This window comes from Varroa jacobsoni, unplaced genomic scaffold (assembly GCF_002532875.2).
Source record: "Varroa jacobsoni isolate VJ856 unplaced genomic scaffold, vjacob_1.0 scaffold_134, whole genome shotgun sequence".
Taxonomy (NCBI): Eukaryota; Metazoa; Arthropoda; class Arachnida; order Mesostigmata; family Varroidae; genus Varroa; species Varroa jacobsoni.
In genome coordinates, this window is record NW_019213036.1 from 13,515 (window position 1) to 32,027 (window position 18,513).

Here is an 18,513-nt window from a genome sequence, read left to right on the forward strand (position 1 = left end):
AGTCGATATACCGCCGTAGTGCACCTACATAAACAACTCGTGTCCGATATCGATGTAAATATGCTTCTTCTTTGTCGTGGTAATAGGAAAAAAAAAAAGCGATTTACGTAAACTCTTTGGTGAAGACACAAATAGAGAATGTTCAAGTTGCGCTCTATCACTTTCAGATGGAAGTGGTGGGGAGCGCCTGCAGAAAGAAGGGGTACATCGTAAAAGGACTTTTAGTTGGTTGAAGCTTAGTTTGGTATAATCAGTATTATTATAACTAACTGATGATAACAACGACCAGGCTAGAAGTGCGCAAAAAAGACACAAGCAGGTTGGCGAATTAAAAGGTCAGTACATGATCCTGTGTATTGCTTTCAGACACTGCAGCATGGATAGCAGGAACGTAGGAAATGATCCTCAGCGCTAAACGCGCGGAGCACCGCTAAATCTGACCTCCCATTTACAGATAGTCCCAGCTTTCAGTTAGATTAGTAGATATAATTAGGTTCGAGCAGTCAGTACGGCCAACATCGGATGAGTGGCTTCTGGTTGGTGATGGTCACTGAGATACAGGGATGGGATTGTCGATAGCTGTGTTTGAGTGTTGATCATATTGACAGCCGTTCTTCAAATGCTCTACTGTGATCTCCGAAGACGCTAATGCTAGGCCTGACGCAAAGCACACTTGGAATGAGGAGAGAATGCTAGCAAAGGTCGATACAAGAACATTAGTAAAGGGAGAGCCTCAGTTAAGTTACTATGATAGAAAACACAAGTAAAATGAATGCGGGCAAGGAAACTGAAAGCTAACCAGACCCATTATGATTCATACCAATTAGCTGAACCCGTCTTAAAAACGCACGGATGGTTTATAGATCCGGAATCATATATTAGCTTTTGAAACAATTATTTACCGAAGTAAAAATACACATTGGAGTCGTGTCTATTCAATCAGATTCACGCTAACCTATGCTTTCAAACGTTGTGCGCTAAGATCACTTGTACCAAACGAAGCTGGCCTATACGTTAGCACGTTTGCAATGTTCGTGACCATGCGGCTTCGGCATGATCAGTCTCCGTGAATACGTGCTGCAGGTAAATGTGGGATACGTTTAATCCATACTACGACATTGCATTCGGTGCGAATATACAAGTGAATTTCACGATTCATCAAAAGCATGTATGAGGTAGTCGTACCGGATTTATGGTCTGAAGCGATCGCTAGTTCAACGTTTCGAAATTCTGTTGGATAGATGATGTGTTTAGAGCTTTTGGGAGAACGTCGCCAGAGCAGAACGTTCACGCTTCGTGTTCCCTTACTGATACTTCACGTGTTTCAGTCTGTGAAGTGTTTGGATTAGTGTGAAGCTCCGCGTGTTGAAGAGCGCTGCTCGTGTATTTACTAGTGTAACATTCATGTTAAATACAAGTAAAAAGAGATAAAAAAGAAAAGAGGGTTAACATGCTTCTGGACACCCAAATGCAAAGTCTGAACTCTACGGGAAAGCAGTTTTTGTTCTCACTCGAATCCGTAGCAGAAACAGTAACGCTATATCAATTGACGTAAGGGCCAAATAAAAAAGGAACCACATAAATTGACCCACTTTATATCGAATGAAGTATCCAACCAAATTATAGCGTAAACAATGAATGTCGTGTTATCGAATATAATGTTCAATTTACACAATTAAACTCGAAAGTACTACTAAATGCCGACTCGACCGATTCGTGTTCAAGTGCGTCACACAATTCTAGCTTCATATGTGATCAAAATTACTGATCGCCTGTTAACTTAGAGCCAGTGACTAAACAGAACAGTCCTGGGGGTCGTTGGTTCCACGCAGATAAGTAATAAAGCGAGATATAATCGATTTGATGATGATCATGCGTACGGGCCCCCAAGTGAGAACTGAGAAGCTTGACACTTTACAAAAAGGCCAAAAAAACTACCTATCCGAATTGTCATGCCCGTGTGTACTCCTAATAATGCATGCGGATGGCATACGTCAACTGACGGCTTGGTCTATCTATCCTTGGTCTTTTGAAAGTGGCATGCCAAAAAGTTGCTTTAGCCTTCGATACCCCTTGAATGTTAATAACTCTGTACTCGGCTACGCGTGTAACTGGTAGGTTTTTGCAAGCTTCGAAGGGTGGATCCTCGTCTGACTTTTGACATTGTAGGTGTTTTCTTGCTTCAAACAGCAGGTAATGTAACGTTTGCTGTAAAGCGAAACGTTTCATATAGTTTTTGTTATAAATTAGTGTACGGCAAATAGTTAGGCGCTAAGTGTGCGCGCTTCAGTCGTCATTGGGTCTCATTAATTAATCCCAATCTGGTAGCCAATTGGATCGGTCGTAGAACCGATATATACTGCTACTGCCGTTTATCTTTATGTTGTTCCAACTTGTCCACGCAGTGTATGAGGTATCGCAGAGGTTGTATACACTTTAGTGTGCATGTATACGTATTTAGTATTGTGTAAACTAAATCAATTAGACTACATTCAAGGTGACTGTCTACGTGAAGTGTATCTTCGTGTGAAGGTCGTTCGTGAAGATGTTGAAATTTCATGTGCCGCAATACTGCCGTCATCGAAATACCACCATACATGAATCAATCTGTAGAGATGCCAAATCATCAAAATTGTTATTTAATCATCAGATAAACGTGTTCCGTGTAGGCTCATTCAATTCAAAAACCAAGAGGCCCACTTGTTGGGTTTACTTCGATGTGGACATTGTGTACAATCAGTCATCATGACATAGATATATGACAACGTCCAATGAACTGAAACAAACTTTCGAGTCAACTTTCGAGTCGCTTCCGAAACTGGTTATCTATTTTTCGGCCGCGACTGTACTTTCAATAATCACACCAAAGATAAGCATGCCTACCTTCAATAGTATTGTCTAGATGGCAGCACTGTTAAAAATCGCCAAACCAAGAACTGGTCCTCGGCCATTTTGCGGATCGGATAACTCATTCAAAGCATTAACTTACCCGTGGACGTTTGTGTGCGTCCTTTCTTCGGCCTAACTGGCTCAACTAAGCAATTGTTCGCTAATTTATATATATATATTATTAATGTTCTTGCTAACAGAGTTAACTTTTTAAGATTTTATCACTACTTTTGCCGGAATTTCTGTACTTGTGTAAATCGATGGCCTACGATTACATTGAAATCACTATGGCCTGTACTATAGCAGAATGTACCTAGATGAAACACAGTTCCCACACGAGAAATATCCATGAGCTATACAACATATGATGATACAGATTACATAAGTGATACGTATATAATTAAAATTTGTAATTTTTATTAGATATAGCATACACTCCAGTTAGAAAGTTCATTAAGTATATCTATGATAAGACAAACAACCCCTCAATTAGCAGCAATCATTAAAAGCATTAAGTGTTCGGGTGTAATGCGCATGGCAGCTTCAAACGATGCTGAGTGGTGCTCGATAGTCTTGTCGCATGTTGACATAGAAAGCCATCTAGAAGCCATAATGCGAGAAAAAACATCAAAAATATCCGCGTAAAACACACATACACGTATATATATACTTCCAAAAAGCACGTGCATCCGCTGGCCAGATGCTATCGCTAAACTTTATTCCTGTACCTTATGGTCTGGTGTTCAATAATATAAGGAGTCTGGCTGGCAGAATTATACGTAGTGAATATATTGAGCGGATTACAAAACCCAGTAGATTCTATTATTGGCATCTGGATTAAAAATAGCATATAAATATAATAAATAAAAACCGCCATAGTACAGTATTATTTAACTATTTTTTGTGCAGAAATCCAGTTGCTCACACGCATTGGTCTAGGTTAGGTAAACCCTATGTCGGGAGCCAACCATCGACTGGAAAAAAACAGGAACTGCAGTGCCGGATGTACAACTCGGAAGGTTGATTTTTTACTATTCAAAAACAACGATGTCTCTCATTGCAGATTATTTCCAGTTCATACTGTGAGACCATTGGATCTGCTGATGGAATATATGTTAAGCAGGTAGACCTATATTACTACTGCTTCTTTTTTATAAAGCCTTCTTGTGATTGTATGTAAATAATACGTAAGTAAGTTAATCATACTTGATAGAAGCTCTAATAACCCAATAACACCTTTTGTGTTCAACCAGTCGATACATTTCCGTGTAGGTGAAGACATCCTTTTAAAGGATTTGGGATCCAAAGATACGTAATGGGAATGCCCTGTAATTATATTGTTTGAGGACTTTCGTTGCAGATCGCCTAGGACTCATGAAGAAATGATATAGCGATACCGTTTGATCACGTAAGAAATAAATCAGGCTAGTGTGTACTCTCCGAGTATGCCATCATCACAGAGCGTAGGATATATACGGTAGTTAACGAGCAGGTGACTGAAGATCCTAATGGTGATTTCAAAATTGCTAACAATGGCAGGCCGGGTGTATGGGATGTATTAGTAACCTTATGTGTTTTCATTTAGATATATAAGTAGGATAGTAGATTAGACACAGATTCACGGTCTGACGGGTGCTGAACAATAAACGTTGTTTTGAGTGTGTAACGACGTTGATGGGAAAACGAAGACAACTGTTTTAGGCGTTAAAATTCATTATCCATGAAACATCAAATTAAAGTTATTTGTTAAAAAAAATCCATCGTGTTTGAGGGAACAACGATTAATGTTTTGTTTTTCTAACTTAGACGGGATAGCCTAGATACTTCCAAGACATCAAGACACTAAAATGTTTCATGGTAATTTCAAAGATTTTCGATACGTCGATTTACAAGATGGTGCCCGAAGTAACGCAATCCTTTTTGATTCCATTGTTTCATATTTGCTATCACATTCTAAGTAGAATTCGCCTATTAAAAAACAGGTAGATATTATAGGGACCAGACCTTTCACGCAGTTGAAATGCCCGCTAACACACACATGTATATGTAAATGGACTAAATTATCCAGGCATAATAGGCATTTCGATGTTTGTATATATGCGAGCGGTCGTTTAGACACAGTGACCAAGAATCGCGTCTGGCTGCAAAATATTGCCTCGCTTTTCCATTATAATAAAGGCTAGTTGCGAAGCAGATGTTTTCGTATTTTGGGCGTAATGGATGTAAATGTTGTAAACAACATCGTTTTGACTGCAACAATTGTAATCATGCGATAAAATATGATAGAGGACACTGAATTTTTCAAAGCTATATTTCTGGGCGGGCAACTAAAAATATTCGAATCGATATTGAAACTGAAAAAAGCCCTTGATGAAATCAGGTCAAAAATAGATCCTATCTCTTCGTAACCCTCATTGATAAGAGGCTAGCGGTAACAAATGGCTTCGGGTTGTGCTGATCGCCGGGGGCAGTTATCCGTTCCGTTGAGCGACTCTAAGGCGACGACTGTCTCTTGATCATTGCTATTATTACCATCATCATGCATGGTGCGATGATGGAAAAACATGAGGCAAATATTTTTGTTATTATTATGATTATTTTTACGACTATCCAAATATTACATAACGCCAAGACGTGACTGAAACCAATCGGGCATACGGCCCTCACAGATGACAAAATAACTGACTTTGCTTATTATGTGTTTGGTTATTCAGGTCGTTATTATAATTTAACTAGCCGTTTCGATGTTGTGAAGATTATCCAGTTACTTTATGCTTCACAAATTGTGAGATGACTTAGCAGGAAAACAGATTTGAATAGAGAGTTCTTAACCTGCAGGCTGTTCAAAGGTGGATAGTTAAAAAAAAAAGCATGTACAAAACAATGCTGCATCGTGTATAATAGACATAGTAATTTCCGCTTGCAAAGTCTCGATGGAAACGATAAGCAAACTTTGGCACAGGGCAACGGTGATGATGGAGAAGGTTATCAATTAACCTAGCTGTCTTTCTTGAAAATGGTCTACTTCTCTGTTTCAAATGTCTTTGATTTCCTTGTCCTTAAAAATATCATCTGCCTAATTGAGATCTTAATTTGTGTTCATAGTTTTCATATATTGAAATAACGCTTTGTTGTCATTTTTTTTATTAACGATAAGACCCGAATTTCTTTATTTAGCCGAGCAAAAATAATTACAGTGCGTAGTATTTATACGCTTAAATGAAATAAAGACAATTTTATGGACAACATAGCCGATAATCTGACGGATACTTACGGCCTTTCGAATAGGTGATGTATAGTTTGCGTGAGGGTTGCGAGGATTCCACCATCATGAGCTCTAGCCAGTGGTACCATTTCAAGTACCTGCAGCGACGCAAGGCAAGCCAGTATAGCGGACAAGTACCGACCGCACGATTTTGTCATCAGTCTGAAAATTTTACCACTGAGTCAATAAAGCTTATAGGTATTCGAGTGACTAATGCCCACTTGAATTAGACTATTGTGCTATTTATTTTGCAAGTAAGTACATTTAACTATTACAAAAATTGTTTACTGTCAAAATGTGAGACGTCTCGTGAGACTCTATTAGGGTTTGTTATCGATAAAAGGTAATCAGACATTACGCCTATTTTAACCTATCGTATCTGGATGCTAGCATCTGAATAAAAGGCTTCTCCGGGAACTTTGTGGTACCAGATACTACAAAGCACTCTCTTCAGCGTTTACTAGAAGTTCAAGATTCAAATCCGAGTATTCTCGTATGCGAACGCTTATAGGTGGATAGCTACCGAAGTGGAACTAGATACAGCCTGAAAAAACTTTAACAGCCTACTTAGTCTACAACAAAAAACATGTGTGTACACAGAGTACAGCAAAAGTCACCCAACAGTTTAAAAGAAGCTTTCCTGAAAGCTTGAGGTTCTTTACTATATTTTTTGTTTTTTTTACTTTCATTCTGACGCTCTTCTCTCCTGCTACTTCGTCAGATACAAACTGAAGATCCTCGAATTGCCAAGTGAATTTTTTGGAAATTTCTGAATGATTGTTACTGCATAGGAGGCCCGCTAATGAACCACATGGACTATATATGAGTAGTGCCTGTAAAGTGGTTTTGCTATAAATTTTATGTGCGTAGAACTCTTCCTTAGCGATATGCTTAACGAGGAGTACAAAATCGCGATTCGGGATAACTGTTTTACTTTTTGTGACAAATTCAATAGGAAATTAGTTGTAACTTATCTGAAAACTTTGTTGTACCTAAAAAGGTCTTTAATATTCGCTAGGGAGAATTGCCACGCATGAATTAGTTGAATAGTCGCTGAATCTATGTTGTCGGGGTTGGCTCCGGGTGGCTAATGGGCATACCCTGCAAATGTGTCCATGATTGCCGTAACCAACAAGCACATTGCCACGATGCTTCAAATCTTGAATTTAGCAAGAAATTATTACCATATAATAATACTGAGGTAAATAAGGAATGAAGGAAAAATAAGGTATTATTAAGGTTAATATCTACTTGTATGGGTGCCATGTCGTTTCATAGGTCTGTTAGAAAAAAAAAGCAAAACCATCTTCTTTTTTAGACTCTTAATGGAGCCAAGTCCTTGACGCTATATCTGAAAACAAGTAATTCCGAAGACTTGTTTACTAATTGTGCTAAATCGAAGAATCCCACCCTGTCGATAACATACAACATCTACTGACACAATGTTTGTTTTGGAATATCGAAAATGAGCTGATGATGAAAACAAACATCGCCTAATCCACACTGAGCTTAGCGTCACGTTTTTAATACCATGAACAAGTGCATCAATAGCAAAAAAAAAAATAGATCCCTATATGATTTTTCAACACCCTTAAACTTAGATTATTTTTTTTATTTGTTATGAATGCGCATTAATGACACCATTCTTCAAACATTAGTGAGTTTCCCAAATTTAATCTCATAAAAAAAATCTCTGTCCTTTCTGTACACCATGAGTAACAAATTGGTAATATTATGGATCTCTCGCGTCCCATCAACCGCTACCGAAATCGATCTAGCATTTCTGCCCTGTAGTCCTACCGCTATCGCAGGAAAGGCAAGCGACATTGGGGAGTTAGTTATGAGTCTGAACGGAGAACGTCAGCGTCAAATCAGGCGAACAAGCTGTGAGACGCCGAAACGGTAGTTGCTTTCCGATACACCATAACGGCGCTTGCGTCAACGGCGTTCACACCGACGACTTCGCTATGGACATTCACATGTAAAGGGCTCTCTGTACCGGTTTCAGTTTGATTTCCGGTGCTCGTGCGCGTAAGTAAGAAAGAACACGCGTGCTGAGCTCCTACCTGATAATAGTACTTGTAAAAAAACCCGTGGTGAATACAGTTTTCAACTATATTGGCGACGCTTTAGGTTCATGCTGCCCTGCCTGTATCAATATTCGCGCTCACTTAACTACATTATGTAACGAGCATTGCTTAGAGATGCGGTGTACTTGAAAATGAAGCCGAAGGAATAACCCACGGTAACTGGGTTTGGTCATTATTACTCCCCACAATTGGCTGTTTATTGTTTACGTTGTCACGATGCGAGCATAAACAAATCGACCTGTAATCCATGATCACGTAACGTAGTTTGTAACTATGCCGCTGATTTTTACCTAAGAAATATAAATATGGCTAGTAAGGGGTCTGAAAAATAAAATGAATCGGTAAATTTTAGTTGTGTGCTATGGTGGATGAAAAAAGTTAATTTTGACACTACTCTTAATTCGTTTCAAACTTTTGATTTTCTATGACAAAACCTTGGTGTTCGTATGTAGAAATAACAGATATGATATCGATTTAGTTAGATGTTCAATAGTGTTTACGGCATACAGACAGCCGATAAAGGTCACATTTACAGGTTCAGTTGGGTAGCTCAGTGGAAATAACAATGCATAATGTTATATCAGTGACCTTCCGGTGCCATATTGTTGCTAGATGAGATTGTTATTTGACAGATTATTTTATCTTCTACATACCAATATTAATAATTCAAGATAATAAGACTTTTTTCAAGGGATCTCTAAAATACGGCTCACTGCGAGCGCCTGCTGATAAGGTAATTATTTTGAAATTTCTATTACCTAGAACAATGCTATACTTGTTTATTCATGTAGATGTTTGTCTCTCATTGACTTGATACACATTGAAGTTGTCTCTTTGGAACTACGTAAACCCGTTTTGCAGTGTCCGTATATTGAACATATTGGAAGCTGCTTTTTGGTCAACCTGTCGGAACACCAAAGAAACTACTAACTGTTTCTATCTACGTACGTATGCCCGCTGAAAAAATCCCCTTTCTTAACGGAGCTGCAATTTCAAAAGCTGTATAGAGCATCATTGAACGACGTGTGCAAACCTTGTTCGACATTCAATAGTAACCTTATCTTATAATGCTTATAGACGTCCACATGAAGCAAAATATTGGGAGTTAGAACTATGGATGAAAGCTATACGCTATATGTACATATAATTAAGTCGTGTGATAAATATGTAATCTGCATGGTTCTTTCGGCAAGAGAAGTTGATTCGTCGGAAGTTATGGATGTATGCTTCTAATTTTGACTAGAAATTTCGGTCACAATCAATATACCGACCGTATCGACAATTAAATACACGCCCAACTAGGAACAACGAACGCTTGCCAATTCCAGCCTCGGGATGCCACGTATGTTAGACCATATATATACATATTATGTAGTAGCAACACGCTGGAATGAGCTGCTTCGGTCTGCCGAAGTAACCTGTCGATTTTCATCGAACAAATAAGGGCGTTCGCAATATCTTTATACACCATAAACTATCTATTCATTTAGTGATTATGGCCTGAAATTACCAAAATACATATATCGTGTGCTTTATCCATTTATCAGCACATGTAATCAATCGCATACACAGGCTGGAAGAACTGTTTCTAATAATAGCTCAGTGACGCTCAAAACCGTTCAGCTTTTTTCATTACGAAAATCGGAAACGGTTATAACGTAACCGAAAAACCTCCATCTATGGCTGATAGATTTGATGCTACTGAGACAGATTATTCCCGATAAGTACTCATTTTATAGTTTCACGAAACAGACACTGACACGAGTGTTTTTCCTGTCATGAAGTATCGTAATACGGCTTTACCAAATGGACTTGCTGTCACTTGAATCTCATAAGTGGTCATTTGATCACCAAAACTAGCCTCGCTCTAGGCAGAATGAAACTAACGATCCTAATTCATCCATGAACAAGATGGATGAAGTGATTGATAGGGTACCCTTTTTTAGGCAGAGCTACATGAAGTGAAATCAATTGAATAGGTTCCTTACGACAATAGAGACCGGTTCGATGTCCAATTGGCAATGCAGCGAATTTCAATAACATCCCATTGTAGCCTTAGCTGTTTATCTAGCCCCGTCGTAGGTACAAGTGCATTTCATTGTAAGGATTGCCAACTCTGTAGACCTTCGCTACCGGGAGGAACGGTTGGCCTACCCCTACCGAATAGTGAGAGTTCTGTCAAATTGCTGAAGACTTAGGTGTGGCTATCTTCACAACATTATGATATGTTAAAAGCGTGGCTTCACACAATTATCTGTAGCATATAGTAACCCACGTGTGACCTGCACAGCCGATTTGCTAATAGCTTCCTTTTTGATTTAAAGAGGTAATCGATTGATGACTCCCTGGACACGTAGCTACAGTAAAACAAAGAAACATTTTGAACGTTGTAAGAACTTTTCAGAAAGCGCTGCACTTTTACTGGGTACGCAGCTGTTGTCAGTGGCTTGCAGAATTGTGACCACGGACATCCTGTGCCATCACTAGCCTGGAAGCTAACGAACCTTAAGAAGGCTCTACGCTGCTTTTACACAAAGTTTGTTGTTTCTTTATTCAAATAATGGTACATTTGCAGATTCATAACGAATACAGTTAAACACACGGCTGTGCACAGGAAGTGTGCAGTTTTTTGTACATCGACTTTTCCTGTGCATCCTATGGGGCATTTGATTTAGATTTATGAAGTCTAGTGGCGTAGTGATGTTGTCGTAACATTTTAACTGTCCAAGTTGCGATTTAGTTATTCCAGTAAATTTGCAATATTTAAGATTTCAAACCTACAGGACTATACCCTCCATCAGCATACGACTTGTCACCATACCTGCAAATCTACCCAATCCAACTTAATGTAGATGAGCCGCAATTCAGCGAAGATCCTCACCTTGTTTATCACGGCGCCTAAGATTTACAAAAAAGGAACGGAAAATATTTTTTCTTCCATATCTATCTACAGTTCCATAACTGATATATCACAACTTAACGGATAGGCGTATATCATCACCTGTTTTCGCAACGAGCTCGGCACCGAAGTCTCTTCGTTGACGGCTTTTTGCCTGTGATTACTGCAAGGACATGTTTTAATCTACTTGACAAATATTTGTATCGTCTGTGGTACTATTATCATTGTGGTACCACAGACGTAACCGTCCTAGTTAGTACCAGATGAGATCAGTGCAACTGAACTGCACTCGATCCATCGTGGTCACTGCCTGTTCCGTCCAATTCGGGGTCGCTACCCGAAGTACTTCGAACGGCCAATTTCATGCAAAAAAAATAATTCCGCTACGATATTAAAGGATCCAACGCCGCTTGACAGGAATTGCATTTGCATCAACGGTTGGCTTATGATACATTCGCTGAGATCATTTTCAAATTTTTATTGGATGAAATATATGCGTACATCCAATAAAACGATCAAAATTAAGCAGCGTCCTATTTTTTTCTTTTTTTTATAATTGCCCCCTGATTATTGACTCAATCGAAATCCGCTGGGTTAATTAGTAATTACCACACCCCCGCACGTTTACAGCAGTATAATCCCAATCAATTTTGTATTAATGCTGCATATCACGCTTTACGCTAATTCAAAACGCATGCGTTTCTATTTGAAACAGAGAATACACTTATGGGACAGTCATTTATCCTTGTGTCTATATGTGCTTTTTGTTCTTAAAAGGAAAAGTGTCTTTCCTAGGCGACTGCTAGATACGGTCGAGCTATTCTGGTTTGTGATCTAGCGCGCGCTAATACTCCATCGATCAATGACTTAAATGTGAATTAATATTTAAAAACAAATATATATATACATGCTTATTATACGACGGTGTGTAAATTAAGTTATTAATCCGCGGCCATAGGCCAAGCTGGATAGGCTTCGCGGCAGTTCTTTAGTCCCTACTTTGGGGGGATCGTCTTTTTCGGTGTTTGTGTGTAAGGCCACAACAATCAGACGTCAGGCGTTGCGTAACTTTGGAAAGATACGGTCGTACACTTCCCTATACCCGTAAGGGAACTGTGAGCGTCGTTTGATATAGAACGAACACAAGTTATAAAAATTCAGTAAGTTATCGAAACCAAATGAGTATGCTACACGTTATAAGAATATCTAAAGCAACGAATACAAGTAGAGTATATCTAGTAGTTCGCAATATATGAATCTTATGTAAAACCTGCATATAGATTCACGCATATTTTATTGTATATATATTCACTTTTAATCGCTTAATACTGATCTATTGAATGTTTACCTTTTCATATTTTTCACAAGCATAATCTTAACATGGATCTTGTAGTAAAACTCCAAAAAAGATATAATCACCATCTATGCCGGAAAGAGTACAACGCTATGCTTCCCTACAAGAAAAGAGATCCAAGGTATATACCCACGCTCTTAACTAATGAATGGGCTTACGGGAAACTTTCTAGCTTAAAATAGGAAAATCGGGCTTTCGGCGTTAAGTAATTGACTTTAGACAAGTACTATTGAAGTTCAACTGTATCTTGTTGCTTGCCTTGTTCCCGTCTACTTCCTCTTCGAGGATTTTTTTCAAATGGATAGAGGTTTAGAGGGCGACTTGAACTTGGTATACGGTAACCCTCGTGTGCCTTCGTCACTAATATCGACATCGTCAAAACTAAATTACATCAACTGATTTTTAGAGGCATACAGATGTTCTGGAATAAAGAAACATCTATTGGAAGTTTGACGGCGGCAAAAAGGTCAGTTGGTAATTAAAATGCAACGCTATGATTTTCTTTATTGCCAAAGAGTGTCGTTGGTAAGAAGCTTCACGAAGAACTCCCGTCACTTCCTATAGTTAACGCTCGCAGCATGTAATGAACCTCCACGAGCGAAGGAGGATCGCGCAAACAGTCGAGGCAATGGCTATTACGTGAAACAAAAATCTCTTAGCTTAAACGAGGAGCGTAAATGCTTACTTATTTGGTGTCACTAGACTTCGTCTGAATTGCTAAATTAATGTCTTTGCTAAAATTAGTTTACCGTAGAAACTGTAATAGCTCACTTACACCAATAAGGTGCTCTCTTGTGCAGCTGTTATTGCTGTTATTGTTTATGAGTCTTTTTTTTGAGACGAAATTCAACCATTCACAGATATTAGCTTCTATTAAACGTTTTCTGTTAAGCGCACCTATTTTCCATCGGATCGATGATAGGAAGGTGGTCAATTACTAAAACAAAAAACTACAACAAAAAATTTTAAATGAAAAATTATCTTCATTGTAACATATGTACCGCGTTAAGGATAAACGCAATAGCAATAAAAAACCAAGAGGCATATTTTCGTTTCAATAACCGTGTGCTCAAGTTAGGTTCTCTCATTTGGAAACTTCGATGTTTGTAGTTTTTTTTCCTTCTAAAATACTGACTCAAGTTTACTGCAATGATCACCACCCCCCAAAAGCGCATTTACTCTAAGCGATCTGACGATAAAGCCTTCCAATCGGCGACTCGCATTTCTTATACAACGTAACTCGAATTTGGTAACTTAACTTACTGCCGTCCGAAGCGATTTATGCCGCCAATTAATTTGTTTTGTGGATTTTGCCCTTTTGTCTCGGTAAATATCGCGGCTTTTGTTCACAAGCTATTGCAGCCGACAGGTCTTTGCGTGGCCATGTTTACATTAGTCGAGCCGGTTGGTATCGAAGTCAGCCAGACCAATCCAGTAGTGATTATGATGAAGTGATATGGCTGCTACTACGCTACAAGTCCGGTAAATAGTGCTTATTGTATCGCCGTCGCTTTTTGTCGACCGACTGTCTGACCCATGCAGAAAACTCGCAGCGTTTTTAGCGGTCTCCTATTCATTGCGTCTGCTTCGAATCCCGAAGGAGACCCGGGGCTGGCAAAGTCGCGGACGTTTTCGAAACGAAATCAGACTTTTTTCGAAAAAGTCTGATTAACTTCAGCCAGTGACCAGCTTAACCAGTACATATCTTCGTCGAACTATAAGCTAATAACGCACATTTATATCTTAAAGACCGAGCATCGGATATGGCCACACTGGATCGGTAGCAGTAATGGTGAAGTCGCGTGTATCAGAGAAACGCTAATAAGCGGCCGATACAATTTTTGACCTTCCTATTACAGCTAGTGACGCCTACTTGTTTTTTTTGGCCAAGGTACACAACAATATATCTAACTTAGACGAGCGTTTCAATGCTAAGCTAGAGGGTGATACGAATTTGAATATTTTCTCTGGCATTCAAAAACTTTTTGCGAAACGGTCCATACTTCTGTCTGACCAGTGCACATGTGTCGTGACCTTAACTAGTGGAGCCTGAACATTTTGCAAACAGAAGAAATTTACCTGCTAACACCAATGCGGGTGTTATCGCGTGGAAGTTAGTTAGATTCTCTAACCTTGTCAGAGACGCCAGCGAGGTTTGAAGGTCGAAAATGTCTTTATTTCGAAGCATCGTGTTACTCGTGTTTATTTTGGGTACTTCATCGCGCTATGTATGTTATTATTAATCGTTCTATTCGAGCCGGCAATGTTAATTTCCAGTACCTAGACATTACATGCTGATCGACTGCTACGAGGTGGGTCTAGCTAAACGACGTCGGTAAAAAGAAGGGTGCAAGGAAAATCAAATACTCTATTCTAGTTGAAAGTAACCTGTTAACTGCTTTTTAAACTACTATTCCAATATATTGGTTTCACTCTATCCGTCGACGACGCGTATATTTGAAGTATCCGATTTTTTTGATCTTGTATGTACATGCAGGCTTATTGTAAGCATTCATCTTTTTTCATTAATTAATGATTCGTTATTTATTAACTCTTTATGACACCAAATTGATGATATGGAAGCGATAATAATACCAATGCTAAGATTGAAACCGCTAAGAGTTACTAGACACAACCGATATGACGGACAAATTATAAAACATTTGACTCATAATAATCCGCTGATCTCGATTGGCCGAAGTCCTTCTTCTGTTCTTCGCCTGTCGGTTATAAACGACGTGTAGAAATGAGTTACGTTGTTGAATTAGCGGCTACTTGATGGGACGCCATTTGTGTGTCTCCTACTGCGCCTAGGAATCTAATAAACACATACCACGAACAGGAACGATCAAAGATAAAGGACAGCGACGTCGAACCTAAAAGAAAAGAGACAATTTCAATATACGCTGTTCGTATATCTAGCTATACTTTAGCGCCACCAACGGAGCCGGAAGTTGTGTGATTTCCAAGTGAAAAGGCGCAACGTCCTAAGCCACCGCGGTGACAGCGCAATTTTTAACAGCGCCGTTGCATCCCTATTGATTGCGGTAAAAAAAAAAAACCTAGTCATTTCTACGATTTATTACAACCGGTTCGTCTTGTAGCACATTAAGCTGCTTGGAACGTTATTATTGGAACATTATTGAATAGGCTGGAGAATGCATTGCATTCACAGCTATTCAATACCTCAATTTCAGATCATTCCGTCATATTCGCTGCCTGCCACGGCCGACAATATATGCATGGACGAATTATCGGGCAATCTGTATATCTATCATTGTAATTGGACCACCACAGTAAGTTTCGTGGGGCGTGACCATGTTTGGCCTTTGGCTTCTTTTCGGTTCCGCAGTTTGTCTGGCTGTTACGAGACCGGTCATTGTCGTTTATCCTACACTATTCGCACGTTAAATCCCTTGCTTTTTGGTCCTAGAAATAGGGTGACTAAAGGTATAACCGAAGGCAAGCGAAGCCATAACAGTAGTAGATACGTTTTGTCACATTAACATACTGTGCCGATACAATCGAGTTCGTTGACATTACAATATGATAAGACGAAGATAAGGAACAAATTGATGTAGAAATAAAGCACTACAAACGTGGACTGGTGTTTCTTTGTTGAACATTCGTAACGAAACACAGATCCTCGTTCAGTACTTCGTTAATGATCAGCAAGAAAAATCAGTATATAAGTACAGGTGATCGAAGAAGGACAGACATTAGACGAGTAAAATAGCTTCATCTAGCGTAGCGTCATTACTAGCTTGACGTTGTTGTGTGACCCGGCCGCGTTTTCGTATAGGCGACATTACGATCACCAGGATTTTATCTCTTTTGGTTAGATTGCAAACATCAGCGTAGACAGACGGGTGCCTTCTTCGTAAGTATAAAACTCATGTCATTATACAACGCTGTATAATATTATCTTGTATGACGTTTTTTTTTCTTCCGTGACCGCCTTATTCACGCTTGTCTTTCGGTTATGCAAACCTCGCGCTAATGATAGGAGCACCGCTGCAACGAGAAACGAAAATGAATAGCTTGATAGCAGTAATATACACGTAAGTTATACTAACTTGCGTGATGGAGGTCGTAAAACACCGAAACTGATTAACGAAAACACTATGATCTATTTATAAATGTGTGTCGGTGAGTACATTTGCGGTGACTTTAAACTGGTAAAAAATTTTAGTTATTTCATTGACGGGTAAACATAGATTCTTCAAATTGACTTCAACGTGATCCATCTCACCATATGAGATCACTATACGCCGTGAAGTAATCACCCGCAAGGCTTAGCTCCTCGGGGACTTTCTCAGACGTTACGATTCTTAAGTAGTTAGATGTATCCGATCAATTTTCCTGCGCATTAGAATGTTCGAAGCGTTTCTTCTACAACTTCTAACGCGTTCGAAGACGCCGTAATTTGGCTGTGTTTCTCAGCCACCTTATGAATCTTACGATACTCCCTCCATCGCGAAAACCCCCTATAAAATGTAGCTTTTAACCGCGCTGTTCTGTTGGGGGGTGAGATGTAAATAGCCGGATGCCAACTTATACTTACATGTAAACTTTTGGTACGCTAGATACCAGCTGTAGCACGGCTACTTTCACTACAAGTACGATTAATTCAGGCAAATGCGGTGGGCTGCCCTGGCGGCAAGAAAATCGTGCGTCAGCGGCTGTTATTAGATACGAAGCTACAAGCGGTTTAGTAGGCAGCGAACCGCATAGTGAACTTGGTGTGTTATTTATATGTGACGGGACTTGTTTGCCACCGATACGACTGCTAACGCGTTGTGGAAAAGTTCGCATTTGCCGGACCGCCACAGCTTCTACAAATCCGCGTGAGTCAGGTCCGTTAACTAAACTGGTTGATTGACTGGCAACGACAGCTCGCTCCGTCAGATCAGCGGCTGCGTGGGGGCGCGACCAGCGGTAGGCCACACTTACGGCTACAGGTGCTAAGAGTGACGATTGTAATGTTGATAGCAATAGGCCACATCAGTCGGAAATACCGCCATGTCGAAATTGCAATGCGGATACCGCCACCCGTTAATGATATGTCAACGCTAATTTTATTGATATTGAACTTTTCATGAATATCTTATTGTGCTAGTACCATAGTGGTGTCTTCACACCTACCAATCAGTAATCGGACCGACTCCGAGAAAAGGCAAGATGTAGTTGCCAATAACAGAACTGTGTCAATAAACGGAGCTTCTGACTTTGCATATGTACGAAACGATGCTTTTCCAGGAGATAACTTAAAAAAAGATTTTGATAGTAGTTTATTGTATGTACACAGCTGACTAGATAAGAATCATAGCTTATGTGACCTATAACTCATATATTATCATTTATTAGTGTTTTATGATTAATTAACTGACGACCAAGGACACATTTGATTGTAGTGTTCGCATTTCACAGATACATCGCCTTTTCTTACGCGGATTATGGGCACGGCGGATTCGAACCAGCTGTTTTTAGGGGACGGCATCTGGAAGTCGGTTTTCGCCGCGGTTTCATAGAACACTTGAAATAAATACACTAGACAATAGACACCAACTTGTAAATATATAGACACACTGTGATCTGATACAAACTGGACAGTGCAAACGTTTCTGGACATGCTACTTCTTGTTTAATTAGCGCTGACTGCTGACAGCCCTCGTTTGTCCTTGCTCCTATTCTGCGGAGCACTAATTCAAACCAGGTATGCCACGATGCACAGCTACCGCGAAAACAGCTAGCCGATAGGCCTTTCGAACTATGTAATAAAAATCGATTCGTTTAATTTGTTTATTTAACAGATCGATGAAAAGAAAAAACCTTCGTTATGGCCATTCAGCGGCTGTACACGAAGCTCTAATTACTGAAAATATATATATATATGTTATCAGTAATTCTGAACTGGTCGATCGAAGTCAGTATCTTGACATAATCAATCGGCTCTAAAGAATTGTTGATGTTTTAATGAAGTAACTCTAAACGTATATATACATATATATATATA

The 18,513-nt window shown here is 39.4% G+C and overlaps 1 protein-coding gene and 2 long non-coding RNA genes across 7 annotated transcripts in view; 1 reads left to right on the forward strand and 2 right to left on the reverse strand.

The window, feature by feature from the left end:
* The window catches only part of LOC111268354 (uncharacterized), a 39,730-nt gene that overhangs the window by 12,356 nt on the left and 8,861 nt on the right, over positions 1 to 18,513 (reverse strand). Inside the window, exons 1-2 of one of the 3 annotated variants that reach the window (XM_086971604.1) lie at positions 11,246 to 11,378; positions 6,164 to 6,316 (exon numbers count right to left, since the gene is read on the reverse strand). The exons of 1 other annotated variant lie outside the window; for it this stretch is intronic. In XM_086971604.1, the coding sequence (XP_086827730.1) occupies positions 6,164 to 6,312 (149 nt within the window). In that variant the 5' untranslated portion in view covers positions 6,313 to 6,316; positions 11,246 to 11,378. Of the gene's footprint in view, positions 1 to 6,163; positions 6,317 to 11,245; positions 11,379 to 18,513 lie in introns of those variants that run through there. One more of the 3 variants, XM_022847313.2, reaches the window with a different exon arrangement.
* LOC111268399 (uncharacterized) overlaps positions 1 to 18,513 on the forward strand; it is a 58,974-nt gene that overhangs the window by 3,118 nt on the left and 37,343 nt on the right. The gene's annotated exons all lie outside the window — the stretch shown is intronic.
* LOC111268396 (uncharacterized) lies at positions 15,015 to 17,502 on the reverse strand. Its single transcript, XR_002685187.2, has 3 exons — positions 17,062 to 17,502; positions 16,194 to 16,511; positions 15,015 to 15,373 (listed from the first exon to the last, which is right to left on the reverse strand). It is a non-coding gene; the product is annotated as an uncharacterized LOC111268396 (long non-coding RNA).